General features: G+C 46.7%; 1 protein-coding gene across 11 annotated transcripts in view; it reads right to left on the bottom strand.

Moving 5' to 3' along the window:
• Positions 1-13,113: 13,113 nt before the first annotated feature.
• The window catches only part of LPP (LIM domain containing preferred translocation partner in lipoma), a 937,968-nt gene continuing 929,944 nt past the window's right edge, over positions 13,114-21,137 (bottom strand). For all 11 annotated transcript variants that reach the window (XM_029617261.1, XM_029617260.1, XM_029617259.1 and 8 more), the window contains 3 exons: positions 16,742-16,920; positions 14,047-14,167; positions 13,114-13,527 (listed from right to left, as the gene is read on the bottom strand). In XM_029617261.1, the coding sequence (XP_029473121.1) occupies positions 13,399-13,527; positions 14,047-14,167; positions 16,742-16,920 (429 nt within the window). In that variant the 3' untranslated portion in view covers positions 13,114-13,398. The remainder of the gene's footprint in view (positions 13,528-14,046; positions 14,168-16,741; positions 16,921-21,137) is intronic.

The following is a 21,137-nucleotide window of genomic DNA, read 5'->3' as shown; positions in this document are numbered from 1 at the left end:
ATGCCTGGAATGTCCTTCCAGAGGAGGTGGTGAAGATGAAAACATTGAAGGAATTCAAAGGGGCAGGGGATAAACACTGTGGATCCCTAAAGGCTGGTGGACGGAAATGAAGGGTGCAAGGGGATAACCTGCTGGTGTGGCGGTTACTAACCTTGACGGTATGAAAAGGGATTACTACCCTTAAAACATAAGCCTTGATATTTTTTCTGCAACATCGCTCTCCACTTTGACGGTGGGGGAGGGGAGGGAACTGGATTCAGGGGACAACCAACACAGGCCCTGATTTTTATGGTATGGGATGCTGATACGCAGATAGAAGGGAAAAAGCACAAGACTGCTTCTATGTCCAAAAGCAAAGTATGTCAAGTAATATTGTCTGAATTTTCAAGAAGGCTTCTCAGTCAGTCAAAATGTTGCTTTGTTAATATATAAGGCTTGGGGGTGACCTGCACAGAGTGGCAGTTTCTATCCTTATCAGAAACCTGGGGGTAAGAAACTTGCTGGGCAGACTGCATGGACCATTTGGTCTTTTTTGTTTGTCAATACTATGTTACTATGTACAAGACGGGAGAAATCCCTGAATGAGGAAAGCTTTCCCTCTCAGGGCTGGATGCATGCAGAACAGACCTCGGGTGTTGCAGAAGCATGGGGATCATTGGAAGCACACTGCCTCCTCGATAATCTCTTGCTTTCTTTCACGGTACTCAATCTAATGGAATGTACAACCCAAATGCACCTCTTAGTAAGAGTCTAGCACTAGTGGAACAGCACAGAGCTCCTATGATGGGCTTATGCTTGACTGAATAGCATGGACCTTCTGCAGAAGTCCAGAATTAAACTGCCTCATAATTTGGATGTTGGTTCAACTACATGGGACATATGGCCTGCATCTTCTTCACAGGGGATATGCACATTTGACATCACCTCCTATCCTTCTCCTATGTCTGTTGGAAAGTTTTACCTTGGAACATGCTGGCCAAATGCCAAACTACTAAGCTGGCTGCCCCGACACTGGAGAACTAATTTAAAGTAATTTCCATAAGTATAACTGCATGCAAGGAGCTGTTTCAGGATACTCCAAATGACTCTGTATACGCAAAGGCTCTGGTAGGATATATTGCATTATACGGTACCCAAACAAATGGGAAAATATGTCCTCCACGTGCTAAGGTATTACTAACAACCCTACTTGAAAAATCAGCCATTACATATACGGAAAAATTACCACTTCTCTATATCATCCTCTGTCCTCCATGCCCCCCATCCAAGAGACCCGGGGCTTAGTTATGCCTCTTGAGAGAGACAGGACAAAAAAACCATGGGGCAAGCTACGCGAACCCATGGTCTGGCTCACTGAAGTTCAAGTACGAAACCTTAAGAGATACCTCATTCCTACCTTCCCCTACCAAACGTCTGAATCTGTTAAATGCACAGTTTTCCAGCATGTTCTATTCCCAAAATAAAAATAAACCTAATAGAAATATTCAGCAAAAGATGGTGCACCTGCTGGCAAAACTAAGCTGAACTATTTAAATGACTATTTGCACAGATATTCAAATGATGGAAGACAATCTTTAGACTAAAAAGAAACAGTATATAGTGCAGTTATTAAAATTTGGTATGCAAACAGGTATTGTTCTGTGATTAAAACAGTATGTGGTGAATTAGTACTCATTAAATCTAAAAGAATAACACTTAATCATCTATGCAAAAAGCCAAATAATTTTTTACAAAAAGTGAAAGTGAGTTAAAAATAGATTCAAGCCAGAAGCAATGTGAAGCAACGTTTCTGAAGCAGAGAGAAGGGAACGCGGCATTTTGTGACCCTGGCGGGAGCTTGTGGTGGGAGTACATTATAATTTCATGAGTGATGCCCAGAGGTGGGTCACCTGCCACTTTACAACAGATGGGATTTCTGGATATGAATACAAAAGTACTGACCCACAAATGTGTTAGTTGTTAACAAAGGCGCCGGATTTCGTCAGGAAACGGCAAATACAGTGGCTTGCAAAAGTAGTCGACCCCCTAAAAAGCCAGACTTCTGTGGATTACAAATGACACTTAGTCAGATTGTTCCAGGCAGGATGTTTACTGCAAACCAGTAAGGATGCTCTTAAAGTACATTTTCAAAGTCAATATTCATTCTTTCTCTGCATTTGCCCCGATGAGTCTGGTGTTTGGCATTTCTTGGCAGGTAAAGGCAGACCCAGAGCCCTTAACTATTCTACAGCTGAATTAATTCCTCTGCCAGAAGGGGATCCCTATCAACTCTATTCCTAGTTACTTATTTCTTTTTCTTTACTACTTCACCCTGTCGCAAAGAAATAAGTTGCAGACTTCAAAGCAAGCTGCGTATCAGGGAGAGTTTCCAAAGAGATCTGAAAGGGATCCAGAAAACATTTGATTCTGATGAATTCAATCAGTCCATCAACCCCATCCAGAGGGTGGAAATGGGTCCAGTAGTGCACAGGTATTTATTATTGCAATTGGCCCCTGTAATTCAATAAACTGCAGCCGCATAGTTATGGGCATGGTTTCCAATGCCAACTTGAGGCCCATGCATTGCTCTTAAACATTGTCTACAAGATGATAACCAAGGTAAAGCTCACTGGGCCATATTTACATCTGACCATTACAGATAGTTTATCATGCAGACTGTTTGCTTTTCATAACACCTCAAGTATAGTAAATGTGCTAGGACGCTTTCACCAATTTCAATAAGATGTACCAGGAATTCAGCATAATGTATAATAATTTTTTACCGTTATTGCACTAAGGGAGAAATGGACTAAAACATTTTTCCCAGACATATAAAATGGGAGAAAACCCTTAGTACAGGCTGGCCCTAAATTTACTTTGCGTAATCAACACGTACACGTTCCTTACACTGTCTCGCCTACTGAAGATGGTTCTTACTAAGTCTTTAAACTAAACATAAGGCCGATACAATATCCGTGCAGGAAAAACGGGCGCTCATGATGGAGCACCCACCATCCTACTGTGCGCCCATCCACCTCTCCCGGGCACGCGGTACAGTAGGCAAATGAGCCGCTGCGTTAAAAAAGGAGGCGTTAGGGGAAGCCGTGTGTCCCTAGCATCTCCCCGGCAGCGGGCGCCCAGGGGAAGGGGCTGCGTGCGGGTTAGGAAAATAAATGCTCGATAATTGAGCGTCTGTTTCCTAATCTGACTGCTGGCAAGGCTTTTTTTTTTTTTTTTTTAAATTAACATTAATCCTTTTTTTGGTTCCTGTGACTTAATGTCGCCACGATATTAAGTCGGAGGAGCTACAGAAAAGCAATATTTTCTGCTTTTCAGTTAACTTTAGGGGATCCTCAAAACTTAATACCAGCTCCGGGGCAGGCATTCATTTTTGAGGGTTAAAATATGCATGTGGGGTGCATGGTTATTTTTTTTTTTACTTCAGGGGGTACTAGCTAATACCCTCATCAACAGGTGATAAGTGTTATTAGCTACGCCCTGGTTTGGACGCAAATTTTGGATGCGCTGATCCCCTTATTGCATCAGGGATTATGGACGTGTGCCCAACCACATGGTACTGCATCGGTCTGAAAGAGAGGTAAGACGAACTTCTCCTGGGGTCTAACCCTGTCTCTGCCACTCACTGACTGAGTTTCTGGACGCAACACTGGGCAAATCAATTTTTCTTCCATGTAGCATTCAACTCAGTAATATCACAATAAATAAATGATAATGCTAATTTAGAATATAAATCTGTTACACAATCTCCTTGCTTAGGGGCAATTACTGTACATCATCAGCGCTCCAGCGGTGTTAAACATTATAGTTTTTATTGTGTCACATCGCTTTGTACAAACATTCAGAGTATGATGGTGACGGCTAGGCTGGGAGTTTCTGGTCCTTTCCATTCCATGTTTATATAATTTGAATGGGAAGCTGCTCAGGAAGTACAGCCATTACTGCTGTGTCGCGCACGAGTCGTTGCAGCAGTAACAGCACGATACGGCTGCAGCCTTATCACAAAATTATTTCATTTGGCAAGCAGAGGGATGCGGGTGCTAAAAAACGAATGGGACGTGCATATGAAAATTGGGGGGTTTAATAACGTTAAATGTCTTGACGATGGCAGAACAGCGGGGGAAGGTTGTCTCTTGGTTGCCCCCCACCCCCAGCTGCACCGTCAGCAGGGGAGGCACCGTGCCTAGGCCTTATATCACCTGCATCGCATGTGTGTCTCAGGATTTGGAGAATGTGACGAACCTGTGTCAGTTCTTCTTGCTCTATGGGGAAATTCTTGTCTAAAAGTAACTTAATATAAAACAAAACCAAGCTGAGGCCAGGTAGTGTCATAGTCAGTCCCGTCCCCGACCCTTCCTTCCCAGCATTCCATGTCTGAACTGAAAGTTGATTTATCTGTCTCTTTATAAATAACTTTCCACTGCTTTATACTACGTGATTGTCATGATGCAGTTATAATCCAAAATGTTGAGATTACTTACCTGATAATCTCCTTTTCCTTAGTGTATGCAGATGGACTCAAAACAAGTGGGTATAGTGTGCTCGTGCTAGCAGTTGGAGACGGATCTGACGTCAGCACGGGTACACATACCCCCGCAGGAAGTGCAGCAATTCAGTAATCTTCCTTGCAAAAGCTGTAGCTGACCGATCGATTAAATGAACAGGATTACCCTGACCGATTGATAGTAGCTGGAGACCGCCAGTGTTCTCAACCGGAAGGCGTAGACACCCAGCAGGGTGGATGCCCTATTATAAGAAAAACATGGCTTACCGTGAGTCGGTGAATCCCCATGTATACTGGCAGCCGGGCGGGATGCTGAGTCCATCTGCATACACTAAGGAAAAGGAGATTATCAGGTAAGTAATCTCAACATTTCCTAGCGTGTAGCAGATGGACTCAAAACAAGTGGGATGTACAAAATCTACTCCCGGACTGGGCGGGAGGCTGCCCGAGGTCCGTTCAGGATTGCCCTCGCAAATGCTGTGTCCTCCCTGGCCTGGACATCCAGACGATAGAATCTGGAGAAGGTATGGAGGGAGGACCACGTCGCCGCTTTACATATCTCTGCAGGCGACAGCATCCTAGTTTCTGCCCAAGAGGCTGCTTGCGCTCTGGTAGAGTGAGCCTTGACCCGTAGAGGCGGTGGTTTCCCTGCTTCTACGTAGGCTGCCTTGATAACTTCTTTGATCCAGCGGGCGATGGTTGCCCGTGAGGCCGCTTCCCCTTGCTTCTTCCCGCTGTGAAGGACGAACATGTGGTCCGTCTTTCGTACTGCTTCTGACATTTCCAGGTATCTGGACAGTAGCCTGCCGATGTCGAGATGGCGAAGTATTCAACCTTCTTCCGACTTCTTCAAACCTTCCGTGGTAGGCAAGGATATGGTTTGGTTGAGGTGGAAGTGTGAGACCACTTTGGGTAAGAAGGAAGGAACCGTGCGAAGATGGATAGCCTCTGGGGTGATTCTGAGAAACGGATCACGGCAGGACAGTGCTTGTAGTTCTGAGATGCGGCGTGCTGAGCATACAGCCAGCAGGAATACCATCTTCAAGGTTAATAAACGGAGGCACAGGCCTCGAAGGGGTCTGAAGGCGTGTCCCGCTAGAAATTCCAACACTAGGTTGAGGTTCCACAGGGGCACCGGCCACTTCAGTGGCGGGCGAATGTGTTTAACTCCTTTCAGGAAACGTGAAACATCTGGGTGTGTGGCGATGCTGTTGCCGTCACTCCGGGGACCGTAGCAGGACAGCGCTGCTACTTGGACCTTGATGGAATTGAGGGACAGACCCTTCTGAAGTCCATCTTGTAGGAAATCCAAAATGATAGGGATCTTTGCGGCATGTGGATTGGTGCTGTGAGTTTCGCACCAAGCTTCAAATACTCTCCAGATCCTTATATATGTTAGTGATGTGGAGAATTTGCGTGCTCGGAGGAGTGTATCTATTACCGGCCCCGAGTATCCTCTTTTCTTCAGTCTAGCCCTCTCAATGGCCAGACCGTAAGAGAGAATTGAGCTGGATCCTCGTGGAGGATGGGACCTTGCCGCAGCAGGTCCCTGTGTGGGGGCAGGGGAAATGGAGTCCCTGCCAGTAGTCTTCTCATGTCTGCGTACCAGGGTCTTCTTGGCCAGTCCGGGGCCACTAGAAGAACTAGGCCTCTGTGCCGCTGAATCTTGTGAATAATGGCGCCCAGCAGGGGCCATGGAGGAAAGGCATATAGCAGGATCCCCTGAGGCCATGGCTGTACCAGGGCGTCGATCCCCTGGGATAGCGGATCCCGCCTGCGGCTGAAATATCTGGGTACTTGAGCGTTGGACCTGTCCGCTAGTAGGTCCAAGCCCGGCGTCCCCCACTGATCCACAATCATCTGGAAAGCTGTGGGCGACAGCTGCCATTCCCCTGGATTTAGGCTTTCTCTGCTGAGGAAGTCTGCCATGGTGTTGTCCTTCCTGGCGATGTGAACGGCGGAGATGTCCTGGAGATTTGCTTCCGCCCTAGTCATTAGGGGGGCTATTTCTAGGGATACCTGTTGGCTTCTGGTTCCGCCCTGTCGGTTGATGTATGCCACCGTGGTGGCGTTGTCTGACATCACTCTGACCGCTCTGTTGCAAAGTCTGTGGGCAAAATGCAGGCACGCTAGCCTGACTGCCCGTGCCTCTAGTCGGTTGATGTTCCACCCTGACTCTTCTCTGTTCCACCACCCTTGGGCGGTGAGTTCTTTGCAGTGTGCTCCCCATCCGTTCAGGCTGGCATCTGTCGTGAGCAGGATCCAGGTTGGGGAGGACATTCTCGACCCCCGGCTCATGTGGCCGGGCTGCAACCACCACCGTATCTGATTCCGCACTCTGGCTGGTAAAGGTAGGTGTGTGGTGTAGTTCTGTGATCGTGGGCTCCACCGAGATAGGAGGGCACGTTATAACGGTCTCATATGAGCCTGCGCCCATGTTATCACCTCCAGAGTGGATGCCATAAGGCCGAGGACCTGTAAGTAATCCCAAGCCGTGGGCCGGGTGGCGCTCAGCAGGGCTTGCAGACGATTCCAGAGCTTTGATCTTCTCTTGGAGGTCAAACTGACCTTGTCTTACTGGGTGTCGAATCGGACTCCTAGGTAGTCCAGCGACTGAGAAGGATGTAGGGAACTCTTGTTCAGGTTTATTACCCATCCTAGGCTCTCCAGAAGAGATATAACTCTGTTGGTTGGCTGGTCTCCTCCGGGGACTTTGCCCTGATCAGCCAATCGTCCAGGTAGGGATGGACGAGAATTCCTTCCTTCCTGAGGGACGCCGCCACTACTACTATGACCTTGGTAAAGGTTCACGGCGCGGTGGCTAACCCGAAGGGTAAAGCTCGGAACTGGAAGTGTTGATTCAGGACTTGGAAGCGTAAATAGCGCTGGTGATCCCGATGAATTGGGATATGCAAGTAGGCTTCCGACAGATCTAGGGATGTGAGAAACTCCCCTGGCTGTACTGAATTCTTGACAGATCGCAGAGTTTCCATGCGAAAACTGGGTACTCGTAGGTGTTGGTTGACCGACTTGAGGTCCAGGACGGGCCTGAAAGTGCCCTCCTTCTTGGGCACTATGAAATAAATGGAATAATGCCCAGAATGTATCTCCCCTGCAGGCACTGGGATTATGGCTTTTAGGGACAGGAGCCTCTGCAAGGTAACCGCTAGTGCCGTCCTCTTGAGAGGTGAACAAGGAGATTCCACAAACTTGTCCGGTGGGAGCCGAAGAAAGTCCAGGTAGTACCCTTCTCGGATGATGGCGAGGACCCACTGGTCCGAGGTAATCTCGACCCACCTGTGGTAGAGGGTTAGCCTGCCCCCTATGGCTGCTACCCCCGGATGGGTCGGCTGATTGTCATTGTGGGGTGCGGCCGGGACCCGAACCCGCGCCGGTTCCCCTCTTGTTGCGCTTAGTCCGAAAGGACTGATTCTTGGCCTGTGGACGAGGTGCTTGGTAGCGAGTCCTGTATGGGTTCAAGTGCTGAGTGTTTCTACCTCTGGATGGTCTAGGAAACGGGCGCTGGCTCCTCCTTGGCCTGTCTTCTGGTAGACGGGGTAATGGAGAAGCGCCCCATTTATTGGCCAGTTTCTCGAGGTCGCTGCCGAACAGGAGGGATCCCTTAAAGGGCATTTTCGTGAGACGTGTCTTGGAAGAGGAGTCGGCCGACCAATTACGTAGCCAGAGTCGCCTCCTGGCTGCCACTGTGGATGATACTCCCTTGGCTGCCGTACGGACTAGATCGGAGGCTGCGTCAGTGAGGAACGAGAGAGCTGATTCCATCTCTTCTCCCGGGGTGTTGTTCCTGGCCTGTGATAAACAGGAATGCGTCACTACGGTGCAGCAGGTCGCAATTCGTAGGGACATGGCTGCCACCTCAAAGGCTTGTTTCAAAATGGCGTCCATGCGCCGGTCATGTGTATCCTTTAGGGCTGTCCCCCCTTCCACCGGAATGGTGGTGCGCTTCACAATTGCGCTTACTATGGCGTCTACCTGAGGGCACGCCAGCATTTCCTTAGCTGCCGGGTCTAAGGGGTACATGTCAGCCAAGGCCCGACCCCCTTTGAATGAGGCCTCCGGCGCATTCCATTCCAGATCGATTAGCTGCTGTGCTGCGTGTAGGAGGGGAAAATGGTGAGTCATTTGACGCAGGCCCTCTAACAGGGGGTTCATTCTCGGTTCCCCCGGGGTGTCATGGCCCGGAAGGGCCAGTTCCGACAGGCATTGAGAAATCAGGCCTGGAAGATCCTCTTTCAGAAAGAAGCGCCTCATGGTTCGGTATGGTTCAATCCCCGAGGGAAATCCTCCCTCCTCGGGGGGCTCTTCGTCTTCCTCAGGGCAATCTGAATCCCCAGAAGTGGGGCTTCCGGGTGGCGAACGGCCGTGCCTAGGCCTTGAGGGTCCAGGGGCCGGGTCATCCGGTACATATGGACCCGTTCGGGGCGCAGCCTGCATTGTGACAAAGGCATGAATCCCCTTAAATAATTCCACCCAGGAAAGTGAGGCTGAATCTGGCCATATGGGCACCAGGTCTCTTGGGTTCCCTGGCAGCTCCCTGCTGCCTGCTAGGTCCAGGGTGTTCCCTGAGGAACTGGCAAGTACGCTGGGTTGCGACCGGTGCTGGCCTGGAGCTCCCAGGGCCTCTTCACATTGGGCACATAGGGAGTCTGCTTCCTGGCTCTGTGTGGCTCTGAGGTTGCATGCAGAGCAGAGGTTTATGCCTGATACTGGAGGTGCCGGCTCCGCTGACACATGGGTTCTCTTATGCTCTCTCTCGTCAATTAACCCAGCTAGAGTCTGCGCTTTGTAATATGCGCGAAAGATGTGCGCCGAACAACGTGCGCTTATCCACTGGCGCCTATGAACGGGCGCTTATTATGAATGGGCACTTAATGTGCGCGTATCAACGTGCGCTTATCCACTGGCGCCTATGAACGGGCGCGTATCAACGTGCGCGTAGCAACGTGCGCCTATCAACGTGCGCGTAGCAACTTGTATCAGCGGGCGCCTATCAACATGCGCCTATCAATGGGTGCCTATCAACGTGCGCCTAGCAACTTGTGCGTATCAACGGGCGCCTATCAACGTGCGCTTAGCCACTTGTGCGTATCAGCGGGCGCTTATCAACGTGCGCTTAGCAATTGGTGCGTATCAGCGGGCGCCTATCAACGTGCGCTTAGCAACTTGTACGTATCAATGGGCGTTTAGCCACTGGCGCCTATGCGCATAGCAGCGGGCGCCTAACAGTATGCGCTTAGCAACTGGCGACTAATAGTATGCGCCTATCAACGTGTGCTTATCGCAAACCAAAACAGGCAAATGGCGACCTCTGTGGCGGGCTGCCACATAGGCAGACTCTGCTACTCCTCGGTTCCTCGGAGACCAACAAGTAAAGATGTACGCCTTACCTTGTCTTCGGCGCTTCCCGGCTGCGACCCGGGCGGTCTCTGGCTGCGGGGGGAGAGGGTGATTACCGTCACCGCCGCGCTCGAGGAGGTGCACCCGCTGCCTCTAGGCCGCGCCCGAACTCGTCTTGCTCGGGGGCCAAGCCGCGCCCGAGCCCTTCTTTCTCGGGGGCTAGGTCCCTGCCGCGTACCGGCCACCGGACCGAGGCACTCACCTCCGAGGGACCACGGAAATCACCTCGGGAAACTCAATTACGGATCAGTTGTCTGGGCCTCCTTTCTGAGATTAGAGACGGTTACAGTATCACCGCAGGAGTGCGGGGCTCGTCTTCAGGTAGGTTTCTGGTAAGAATTTAGTCATTAGCATTTGGAAAGACGCTCAGCGAGCGTGTGGTAACTCCAAACTGCTTTGGAGACGGAAATTACTGAATTGCTGCACTTCCTGCAGGGGTATATGTACCCGTGCTGACATCAGATCCGTCTCCAACTGCTAGCACGAGCACACTATACCCACTTGTTTTGAGTCCATCTGCTACATGCTAGGAAATTATTATTTTTTTAAAACAGACGCGGAAGGAAGACTACTAAATCTCACTCTGATTGTCATTCGTAACTCGGAGCGCACCACTCAACATCTGAGAGCAAGAGAGACGTCACAACAGACTCCGAATCTATAAATTAATTCCCAAACCACATCCAACAGACTGCCAAATACTTAGTTCAGAATTCTTAGTAGGCGAATTTTCCTTAGGGTTGTGTCAAGTAAGATTCAGTATAAATAAATGTTACATTTGCAACAAGTTCTATGAATTTCACTAAGGTGGCAGGAAATGCCTGAGCTGAGAAAAGTAAGTGGTACTCCTCTGTACAGTCAAGAGACTGGGACTTAACCAAGAACTGTAGACTTGTCTTGTGCCAGATTCTGAAAACACCAAGTCCACGATTTGCAACTTAGTGCCGCAATGAACAAGCTAACCAGAGCTAGGAGAGCTGGTAAGGAAGAGCCTTCGCAGCAGCTGGGTAGAGGGGCTAAGCAAAATGCTGTTTTTATGGTGACTGCTAGAGGCTGAGCAAAGAACAGCACAAATAGCTGCTCTATCCTGAGCTGTATCCTCTTTTCTCAGCCACAGGGATGTCACTGCATTGATTTCAGTATAGTCAAGGTTCTTCACATTCAGGGTTGTTTTTTTTTAAGTTTACATACTAGCCTGGTAATGACATTATTCATTTCAAATCAAGGTGAACATTCAGATAGACAATACCTGGAACACTGTAATAAATGGGACAGCCCCATGGTTTTCCGTCCAAAGGGAATGGCAGGGTTAGTGCCTGCCGCAGATATAATATGCTGAAGCCCAGGGCAAGAGAGAAAACAGTCCACCGCTATGGGAGTGATCTCTGGAAGCCTAAATGGCAGACCTGAGGGTAAGTCTCAGAAGAGACTCCCCCCCCCCCACCTCAGCGCTGATTAAGTTGTTTAAATCGGCTGTACCATCTGAGGTGGAGAAATCTACCGGGGGGTGGGGAGGAGATATTAATAGAATTTATAATAAGCAAAATTAAATATGGATTCTTACAAATTATTGACAATTCACTGATAGGCTAAAATGAAATAAAAGTGCAACAAGTCAAAAAGGAGACAGTCCAATGGTCCCAGCTACAGACAATGTCTATGAAGGGTGCGTAACACAGATGAGTACAAAAAGATGTTCTAGACTTGGTACTACTGGCAGGGCAGGCTGATGAGCGAGCCTTGCAGGTGCCGATGTGTATAAAATCCAGATGAAAACCAATAAAGTCCAGCTGCTAACTTCTATCAACCCAGCAGCTTTTCAGTACAAGGCAATAAAAACTGAAAATGCATTTGCATAGGAGGTAATGTATCTGTCCCTATTATGGAAAAAAGGGGAAAATCAGTGGAGAACAAATGAAGGACTAGAATGTGACCTTATCCTGTGGCTCACTGAGCACTGCCTCAGATAGGCTCCTGTTTTATTCCCACTGTGGTAGAGTCAAAGCTCTGTGTTTGCCATGAGACATGCAGGCAGCAGGGCCTACTGAATGAAGGCACTCAACAGGAGATCCTTCCTCTACAGGGAAGCCACGCTCTCCGCATAAACTCTGCTTCCTGCAAATCTGGAAAGCAGCGCCTGCTAATTATTACAGTACGGTTAGCAACTATCACTGCTTACTAGAACTTGGCAGCAGCAGGAAACGCCATCACAGATCATCTAAAATCATTGTGAGCTTGATACACGATATTAACCCTTTTCAATGGGTCTAGCTAGCCCCATTGAGTTCTCTGTAGGATGGGATTCCTTTCTTTGGCCCAACATAAGTATAGTAAATAAATATTGCAGTGCAGGTGCTTTCTAGGTCACATAAGTGCCTTCTTCAGACATCAAATGTCAGGTATCAGATCCTCCTCTGAAGCAGGCACTTTGGTGGGCCTGAAAGTTCATATTCTGCAATATTGTTTAGCTATCACTATGCTGGGCCCATCAAAGGCACCCATTAGCATTTTCTACCCAGCACTTTGAAGGGAACGTTGAAAGCCCACAATGGGCTGAAGAATTGTAGTGCGTGTTAGCCAGGGTTAGTGTTATTAGCTGTGACGCTGTGGATATTGTAGTGAAATTGCAGCGGAACCCTTCTACCTTTCATTTCAATGCTTCCTGATTTTTTGGTGACACTAATAGGATGCTATAACCCAGGGATCCATCTGCTTTACTGTGTGTGTTGTATTTGTTTCTGTTTGACATATAGTTGGAACCTTAGGACAAATTCACATATTTTATGCAGAAATTGCATCTATTTGCTCTAGAGACATAGAAAGTGTGTATAGAAAGTTTAGAAAGACGCACATCCTTTCTGTGTCGCTTGGCTTTGCATAGCATGTATGTAAACAGATATTTAAGAGTCCTGCCAACGGAACCAAGGTCTCTGGCATCATTTGGATCCATTTCTGTTTTCCTATCACCCACTGACAAAGTCTGGGGAAAAAAAACCCCCAAGTATTCCTGAGAACTAAAGCAGAACTACAATTCCCAGAGTGCAATGCAATGGGAGTTAGAAAACCAGGAGTGGCTGAAAAGCGCACAGGTAACCTGGGTTAAGTCCTTAGCATTCCTTGCATGGGAGAACGTTACTTCTCGTGCTAGCAAGTACACTCTTGCGACAGCCAGCCAACATGGGCAATCCAGAAGAGTCCTCATCACTTCTTATAAACATAAGGCTTAATATGCTTTATATGCCGCTGTAGAAAAACATGCATGGAAAGGACTGGTATCTTTTGTGCTGTGTGGTCAGTCTGGTGATAGCTAGCAATAATAACCTACTTCCAATGTGCCTTTAGGGGAGACGAATAAATAGGAGGGTGTCCATAGCGTTCGGCCCTTCTTCTCCAGCCCTTAGTAAAGAGAGAGGTTCCAAGCCCAGGAGAACTCATGGAACATGCTGCTCGTAACAGGCAAACCGGGGAGAGCTGGCGCTTCAGAGGTCGGTGCTGGCCTTGGCTGTCAGGGCCTGGATCCGGGCAGAGTTGCAGGTTTTGCAGAGGATGTGCCCATCCAGGGGGTAGCAGCCCTGATTATCCCCTTCAGACAGAAGACCACCACAGTCCTAGAGGAGGAAACCCAGAAATGTGTTACAGTACAAGGCATATACACCTCTCTTTCATTAGAAGACTCTCACAGATCTGCAGTGAGAGAGCTGAAGATGCTGTCACGGTGCACTGCATAAACCAGCGATGGGGATCACAGATCCTTGAAAACCAGAGGCAAGCCTGCTTTCCAGAATAGCCAAATTTCCAAGTTAGCCAAGCTCTTGGCTCAAACATATACAAATATATTTCTTGAATATTCCTTATGCAAAGCCAGGCCTGTTTGTGGCATTTGCGGACCATATATTCTTCTATCATCTTTCAGAACAGGATCCCATATGCCCAGTGACAAGAGTCAGACCAATGTACTAAACTGCATAGGCTTCTCTTTCAACAAGGGTCCTGGGATATGAGACATGGACTGGATTTAATCTAAATATGATGAGTCTTACAACCATGGTGTTTCCCATGGAGCGCCATGTTCTCTCCGTATTGGGATGCACGCTGGGATAGCCCAGCCACTGTGCCCTTACACTCACCTCACAGCGGTAGCACTGCACATGAAAGTCTCGATCTAAGGCAACAATGCGGACAGTCTCCTCCTGCCCTGGAGCTGGCATGATGGCCTCCTTACATACTGAGCATCGAGGGGCAAACTTCCTGAAAGAAAAAAAAAAGGGTCCAAGTTTTCATCAAACACTGTCTTCCCCCTCCTCTAGGCTCTCTATTTAAAGTCAGGGAACAAAAGGATTTATTGAAATGAAAGTTTATAGTTCTGCTCGTATGACACAGCGAGCTGCAGATCTTTCAGGTCCTGATGATAAGGACTTCTGTGGCAGGCCACAGCAATCTGCCACCAAAAGGACAAGACACACATAAATGAAATGGAATGTTTCTTCCCGCACTTTCAACCTTGTACCAGATTTTAGTGTCCACTTGCAAAATTCATCCCTTTGAGGTCCGGCCTCTGCAATGTCGCTTATGAAGGCACCGAGTAGTGCCAACTTCAAGACTGATCCCTGTGGCACACCACTGGTCCCCTCTCTTCTGCGTTAACTCCATTTACCACCGCCCTCTGCTGCCTACCAGTAATTCCTCAGCCCTGGTGTGCACCGCAGCACCCTTCTAAGTCCAGAGCATTCACTCCTCTCACCCCAATCTAATGTCAATGCCCTGACTCTCTAAAGCACCAGGATCAAACTGTCCCTGATGTGAAAGACTCCACATCCTGTCCTTTTCCACATGCTCACTTCTACAAAAGTGCCCTTATTCCACTGCACTCTAATTGTTTTTAGTGCAAACGTCATTCTTAAAAAGAACAGTAATCGCAAATCATTTCATACAATTCAACTGGCAAGTAAAAGAAACAAGTTTTTTTAAGATCTCACTTTTTGTGGGGAGCTCCCAGCATGCTTGGCGCTTTATTGTAGCTATATATATATAATTAAATATACCAAGACATAAAAAATGAAACCCTGCCATAAATCCCCAAAAGATGGCAAAAGGCGCCGTCAAACAGGAATGCTGATGTTTCGAAGAGCCTGGCGAGAGGATATGTTCACAACAAGGCTGTCAGCAGCTAGTTCCTAACTCTGGTGCGTCGGGCTTGTCAGGGGAGGCTGTCAGGGTGAGAGCTCTGAGGGACTCTCCAGAGCACTGGATTCCTAGTGTTTCAATCACAGGGCCTCTAATTAAGATGCTCCTCTGAATTATGAGATAAAGCAGCAGAGAGAGGTAAACCTTCAGATGTCAGTATTGATTTCCGCTTTTAATTAAGGGGTGGAATTGTCTCTGCACGGCAAGGGAAGCACGAGTGATTTCAGCCCTCCGCCTTCCTTGGGCTGTCCTGACTGTTAGAATCAAAGCACTCACAAAACTGCAGCAAAATAGTATCATCCGAATTATCTTTAATTACATACGGCAGGGTTATGTCTACAATAGCAAAGGCTTTCCCCTGTTTTGAACTGAAGGCAAAAAAACCCCCCTCCTCTTCCATTAATAAAGCCACATATTCCACTTAAACCAGCAGTTAATGCTGATCAGATATTTTCTTTCTAGCCAGGTAAAGTTCTGCAGCCTCACAGGGAAGGTAGGGGGTAAAGATGGAGGGCGTGTGCGCTCTGTGGTAATGCAAGAGGAAAATGGGCCAACCAGAGGGGCCTTGCGCTTCTCAACTGCTGTCATGTTCTGGGTTACTATATATCGTATTAAGCTGACAGTAGGATGACGTTTCTGACCAAAAAATGCAGAAAAATAAGGTGTGGATTAAACATAACTTGCCAAATGATGCAAAGGAACCAAACAGAACCTATTAATGACAAAAGAAAACAGCGTGTAGAGCTATTCCTATATCTGATGCTCTCTGCCTCCGTCCCATCGAGCAATGCAGGCTCACGCGGAGCCGCTGTAGGAACAGATATACCCCTGGCATGGGCTCAGCATGGGACTCTAATGTAACGGGAATCGAGAGAGACCTTTCATTTCCTGCAACGTACTATACTCTGAATAACTTTCCGCACATTGTTAGCTTCACCTCCTAAAGGATTATAGTGGGATAACACAGCACTATACACCTAAGGGGAGCCACTTGCGGGGAAAGTGGAAAACTTTGCCATGTCCGTGAATGACAAAAACTGGGATTATTCGCAGCTTTTTCTGGCGACTGCAGGTTACAGGCAGTTTCAGAAGGCTGGCATGGCAGGCCAATGTCTTTAGTGCAAAGCGGGAAGGACAGCAGCCACACACGTGTGAGCCTGTCACTCATCCACTGCTTCCGCCTTCCTTCCCAGTGCGCAGCTGGGAGCAGGGGAAGAGACACACGCTGGCCAGACTACGTGCTGTGAGAGGCAGCCATTGTCATCGGATGCCATCCAATGCGCAGGCCAGCAAACTATGGTGTGCCAGCTCTCCCCCTGTGCTTCACAAAGGAATTATAGAAAGCAAGGTCGGCTGAATCAAACAGCAAGCTGCAAAAGGAAGAGTGGCCCTTCCCACCATCGGGATACCTAGACACACAGCGTTTCTCTAGGTATTCCTGTAAAAGGGCAAGATATGTCAACATCGTCACCTGCTGGATGCTGGCGGACAGGGAGATGCAACAATGCTCCTCAACGAGCCAGCTCACGGGGATGCCAAAACAGTACCTTCGGCAACACTACTTCCGACAAAGGGCCTTCTCAGATTCCTAAAAAAAAACCCCCACAACTGGAAAGCACATGTAATGAGGAGTCATACTTATGGAAGTCCTCGATGCAGTGAATGTGTCCGGCCGCGTCCACGGTGAAGGGAATGCCGTCCAGGCTGCGGTGGCACACCACACAGGTGAAGCAGTGAGGGTGGTAGGCCTTGCCGGTGGCCCGAAGGATCCGCTCCATGATAGGCTTGGCACAGACGTTGCACTGCTCCAGTGTGTGCTGAAAGCAAAAAAACATTGACACTTTGTGAGCCTTATCCACGTGTACCGAAGCAGTCCCGGGCAGTCTTGGTGCTAGGACCCTGCCCTCCCCCCTTCTTCCATTAGGAGAGGTTCCTCTCACTTTCCTGCAGCAGCTCAGGGGTAGTCTCTCTCTCTCTCTGGCAAAAATGTGAAAATTCTTAAGCACACGGACAAACATTGCCATCTTTTCTATTGCATTATAAACCTTGCTTCTGTCTGTATAATTTCCTTGTATCGAGTGTGGTAAAGGGATATCAAGTATCAATACTAGGAGATCTCAGGGATGAGGAGAGGAGGAGGAGGAGAGGGTGTGAGGATTAGATATGGGGGGAGAGGTCCAGGAATGGAATGAGGAGAAGGAGAGAGGAGAAAGAGAGGACCAGAGATGGGGAAAGAGGGGAATAGAACAGGAATCTGGGATGGGAGGAGGATGGAGAGGGAGGAAGGATCAGAGGGGTTCCTGTATCTACAGATCGCCCGGTTTCTCCTCACCTTCCCAAAATGAACTCCTTTGCTCTCTGGGCTCCAGGCTCATCCCCTCCCCTCCTGTTCCCTGCATACAGTCTGGGAGGGGAGGGGCGGGATCAGGAAGCAGAGAGCTGTTCATCACATCTGGAAGCCAGCCCCCCACTCCGATTTCTGCCACCCCAGGCACAAGACCAGGCCTGGTGCTAGTGCATCTGTAATCACTCATAGATATCCCCCCCTTTTTACTGCTCTCAGGACTCTGGGCTGTTTAAAGAATAGTACAGTGTAAGCATGAAACGTAAGCTAAGGATATACTGGATATATCAGAAAAGGCAAGACTGAATAATCTGAGAAGAAATGAAGGGTTACTTTACAAAGTTACTTTAAAGTGGACTATTATACTTATCACAGGGGAAAGACATTAAAAAGTATTTATTATACTGCAGATAAATCATACACAAATACTATAAATATACTAAATAAATAAATACTAAATAAATACTACATCTTGTGAGAAAAAGACAAAAAAATAGTAAAAATGAACTGAGATGTTAAAAGAGAAAATCAGCGATGTGAAGACCCGTCCCCCCCCGACGTCATGACGAACAGCCAGCGGCGACCCGATTAACGGCGCGATTCCACCAGTTTTTCCCCTTTGTGCTCCTTCTAATATAATTATATTTATGTTTATGTTAATAATTTAACTTTTATTAATGTTATTTAGCTTTTTGCTTTGTTTAAAATTATTTCATTATTGACGTTTAAATGTATTAGACTAAGGAATTTTACTTCCTGCTTATTCTGTTTCATTGTAAACCGGTTTGATATGCATTCTATGCAGGAAAATCGGTATAAAAAAACTAAAAATAAATAAATAAATACACAGGGAGGATCACTTTCAAACAGCTGCGTGTGCTGGCATATTCATACATACATGGCCACGTGTAATTTTATCACAGTATTTTATAACCTGTACGTATCACACATTATAAAGCATGCGAATCTTTACTCTCCAACATACGCGCAAATATATGCAATGCACTGACCACGAGTACTGTTCCTGTTTTAAAAATATATGCGCATATGGTTTACGTGCAAAAATAAAGTGGGCCTTACTCGTATTAATCAGGATTTACTACTCCACCAGTTCACCCAGTCCTGGCTCTTCAGCCTTACCTCCCCCCAGTTCACCAAGACCTCCCATTTAATATCACTTACGCAAAATAGTAAGTAGGGGTAAAATTATGCAAGTAAGCTGCGCATGTCTTTTAAATAGCAACTTGTGAATTTTAATTTTGAAATTATTAAAATGTATTATCCGCACTCATCGTAATAGGTTTGAGGAGGGAGTAAATATGCAAACACACATAAAATCAGGCAGGTAATACAGGCATAGCCAAATCCAGTGCTTACCTGCTACATCTGTATAAGTTGGCCCTGCGTGTGAAAGCAAAAAACTCGCGCACACGTTTGAGGTTTATAAAACAGCATGCGTGCGCATAGATGCCACTTACGAGTACATTTGGAAATTCACCCCTTATGCTGCCCGCACTTTTATAAAAACCAAATGTGGACCATTCGCTTTCCGAATTTCTCTGGAAAAAGAAACCTCCACATCTAGCCCACTGGAAACCTGAAACGAGCACAGAGAGAGGCAGGGTGCTGCTGTACCACCATGCATACATCGTGTGACAAGATGAATTGTGACTACAACATTGGAAGGAAGAGAGTAATCGTCAGTGACTCGACATGGAAACAGAACTCCCTTGAGCCATGTTCCAGAGAGAGTTCCTAAAAAATTGGTAAGTAAAATTTAGTAAGAATATCAGCCTGTACAGCACTTTGGAAATTAGAGGAGTCATTCCAAATTCAATGAAAAGTCACTACCAATATTTATACAGTACAACCCATCTTTACAATTCTAGCTATTCTTGCATTAATTGGTCTGGGTGACAAAGACAAGCATATGGACCTTGGAGGAGGTATTACGCAGGCAGCTGAGAAATCGTGGGTAATTTTACCTATGGACTTTGCATTAATTCTCAAAGGGAAAACATGCGCGTAACATCCCTTTGAAAATTGCCTCAGGAAAACACCCACCGAGATTTGCACCTATGTGTGGATATTTTTTCACTGCAAAAACAACTCGTATAGCTGTTGCCGTCTTCCTCAACCTTACCGGGCCTCCTGCAGCTAAAAGTGTTGATCCCTGCCCGTACTTTTACCCCCATTCAGGGTGGGCAGTTTTCAGACCACTTATCTGCCTGGGTAAATGGCTTTTGAAAATTGCTCTCTAAAAAGAAGAGCGCTTATGTTTTTCCAAGAGAGAAGGATGATCTCAACGATTTAAATAGCTTCCACTATTAGCTGGGAAAACAGATATCCATTCACTGCAAGATGTCCCAGAGGTGATCAGGAACTAGCATATTTTAGAGTGGTTTGGAGCTATCAAAGTTTGCAAAATGCTCTGAAATGAGGAGTAGAAAAAGTGCAGGAAAAGGATTCAGAGCCTATATGGAATCTGTGCAATCATTGTGGATTTCAATGAACTCATCCCTCACTCAGACACCGGATTTCATCGCCAATAGAGCAATGTGGCCTCCCGTAGCAACCTCCAAAGTCAATAGGAAAATAAATGTGATTTTGCCGCACAGTGATAGCAACATTCTCATATATGTTATTATTTCTGCAAAATAAGGACATTTTGAATGGGGGTATGGGAAAGGATTTAAGGATATACTGAACATCCAGCATGAGCTTTCATTGTAAAGGGTTGAAGCCTTGACAATTGGTGCTACTGCTCACAGGTTTCAAACATGTTAATTCCACCTTTTGTGTAAATTACATGGAAACTGATTGCAGTAATGGAAGGTATTTCTGCCTGTAATAAAAATTGATATATATTTTACTATCCTTGGCCTCAAAACTCATCCTTTCTAATTGGAAGGATAGTTCCTTCCTAGAGATAGATTGATTAGTGGGGGAATACAGTATGTCTGACGTACAAATATGAAGCTGCTACAGTCCCAAAAATATACACATTAGAAAATCCAGAATCGTGCAGCTCATGCTGTGTCCTAGATGCTGGAATTATAAAGAGAGCAATTTTCCAAAGCCTTTTACCCGGGTATGCACGTAACATTCTGCACGTTACGCCACAACGTGTGCACCTTTACTTGCACTGTAGTGCAGGCTTCCCTGGAGTGGGGAGGTAGAAGTGCATACCATTTTGGATTTTCAAAACTACATATTTCATTTTAGAAAATATCCACATGAAATAAAAAAAGATGCATATCTCAGTGGGTCCTTTTTTCTTGGTCAATTTTCAAAGGAAAAAACCCTTGTGTACTATCTCTTTGAAATTAGATGTAAAATCCACAGACAAAAATATACTGGAGAGTGGCAGAGGAGAGTTCACACTTTTAAACACTGTTCCTGCTTGCTGTTGACACCCTCTCTTCCGGATGCCAAATCAACCCTCTACTGCCTGCAGTCAAGTAGTTTCCAACTGGACAATTATAAAATCACATAGATTGTAACTCAGAACTGAGTTTCCATATGAGCTCCATTCTTTAATATGACCTTTTGAAGTTAGGATCTCTACAATCAGGGCATATCAACTTTCTTGTCTATTTTTATATGTCTAAGATGTATCTGTCTAAGATAGATAGCCTTATATTTTAGCTTTTTAAAGTTTTATTTTATTGTTTTTATCTTTTTTACTTT

The sequence above is a fragment of the Rhinatrema bivittatum genome, chromosome 9 (genome assembly GCF_901001135.1).
Source record: "Rhinatrema bivittatum chromosome 9, aRhiBiv1.1, whole genome shotgun sequence".
NCBI lineage: Eukaryota > Metazoa > Chordata > Amphibia > Gymnophiona > Rhinatrematidae > Rhinatrema > Rhinatrema bivittatum.
The sequence above is the reverse complement of the archived record's forward strand: the minus strand, read 5'-3'. Positions and strand labels throughout refer to the sequence as shown.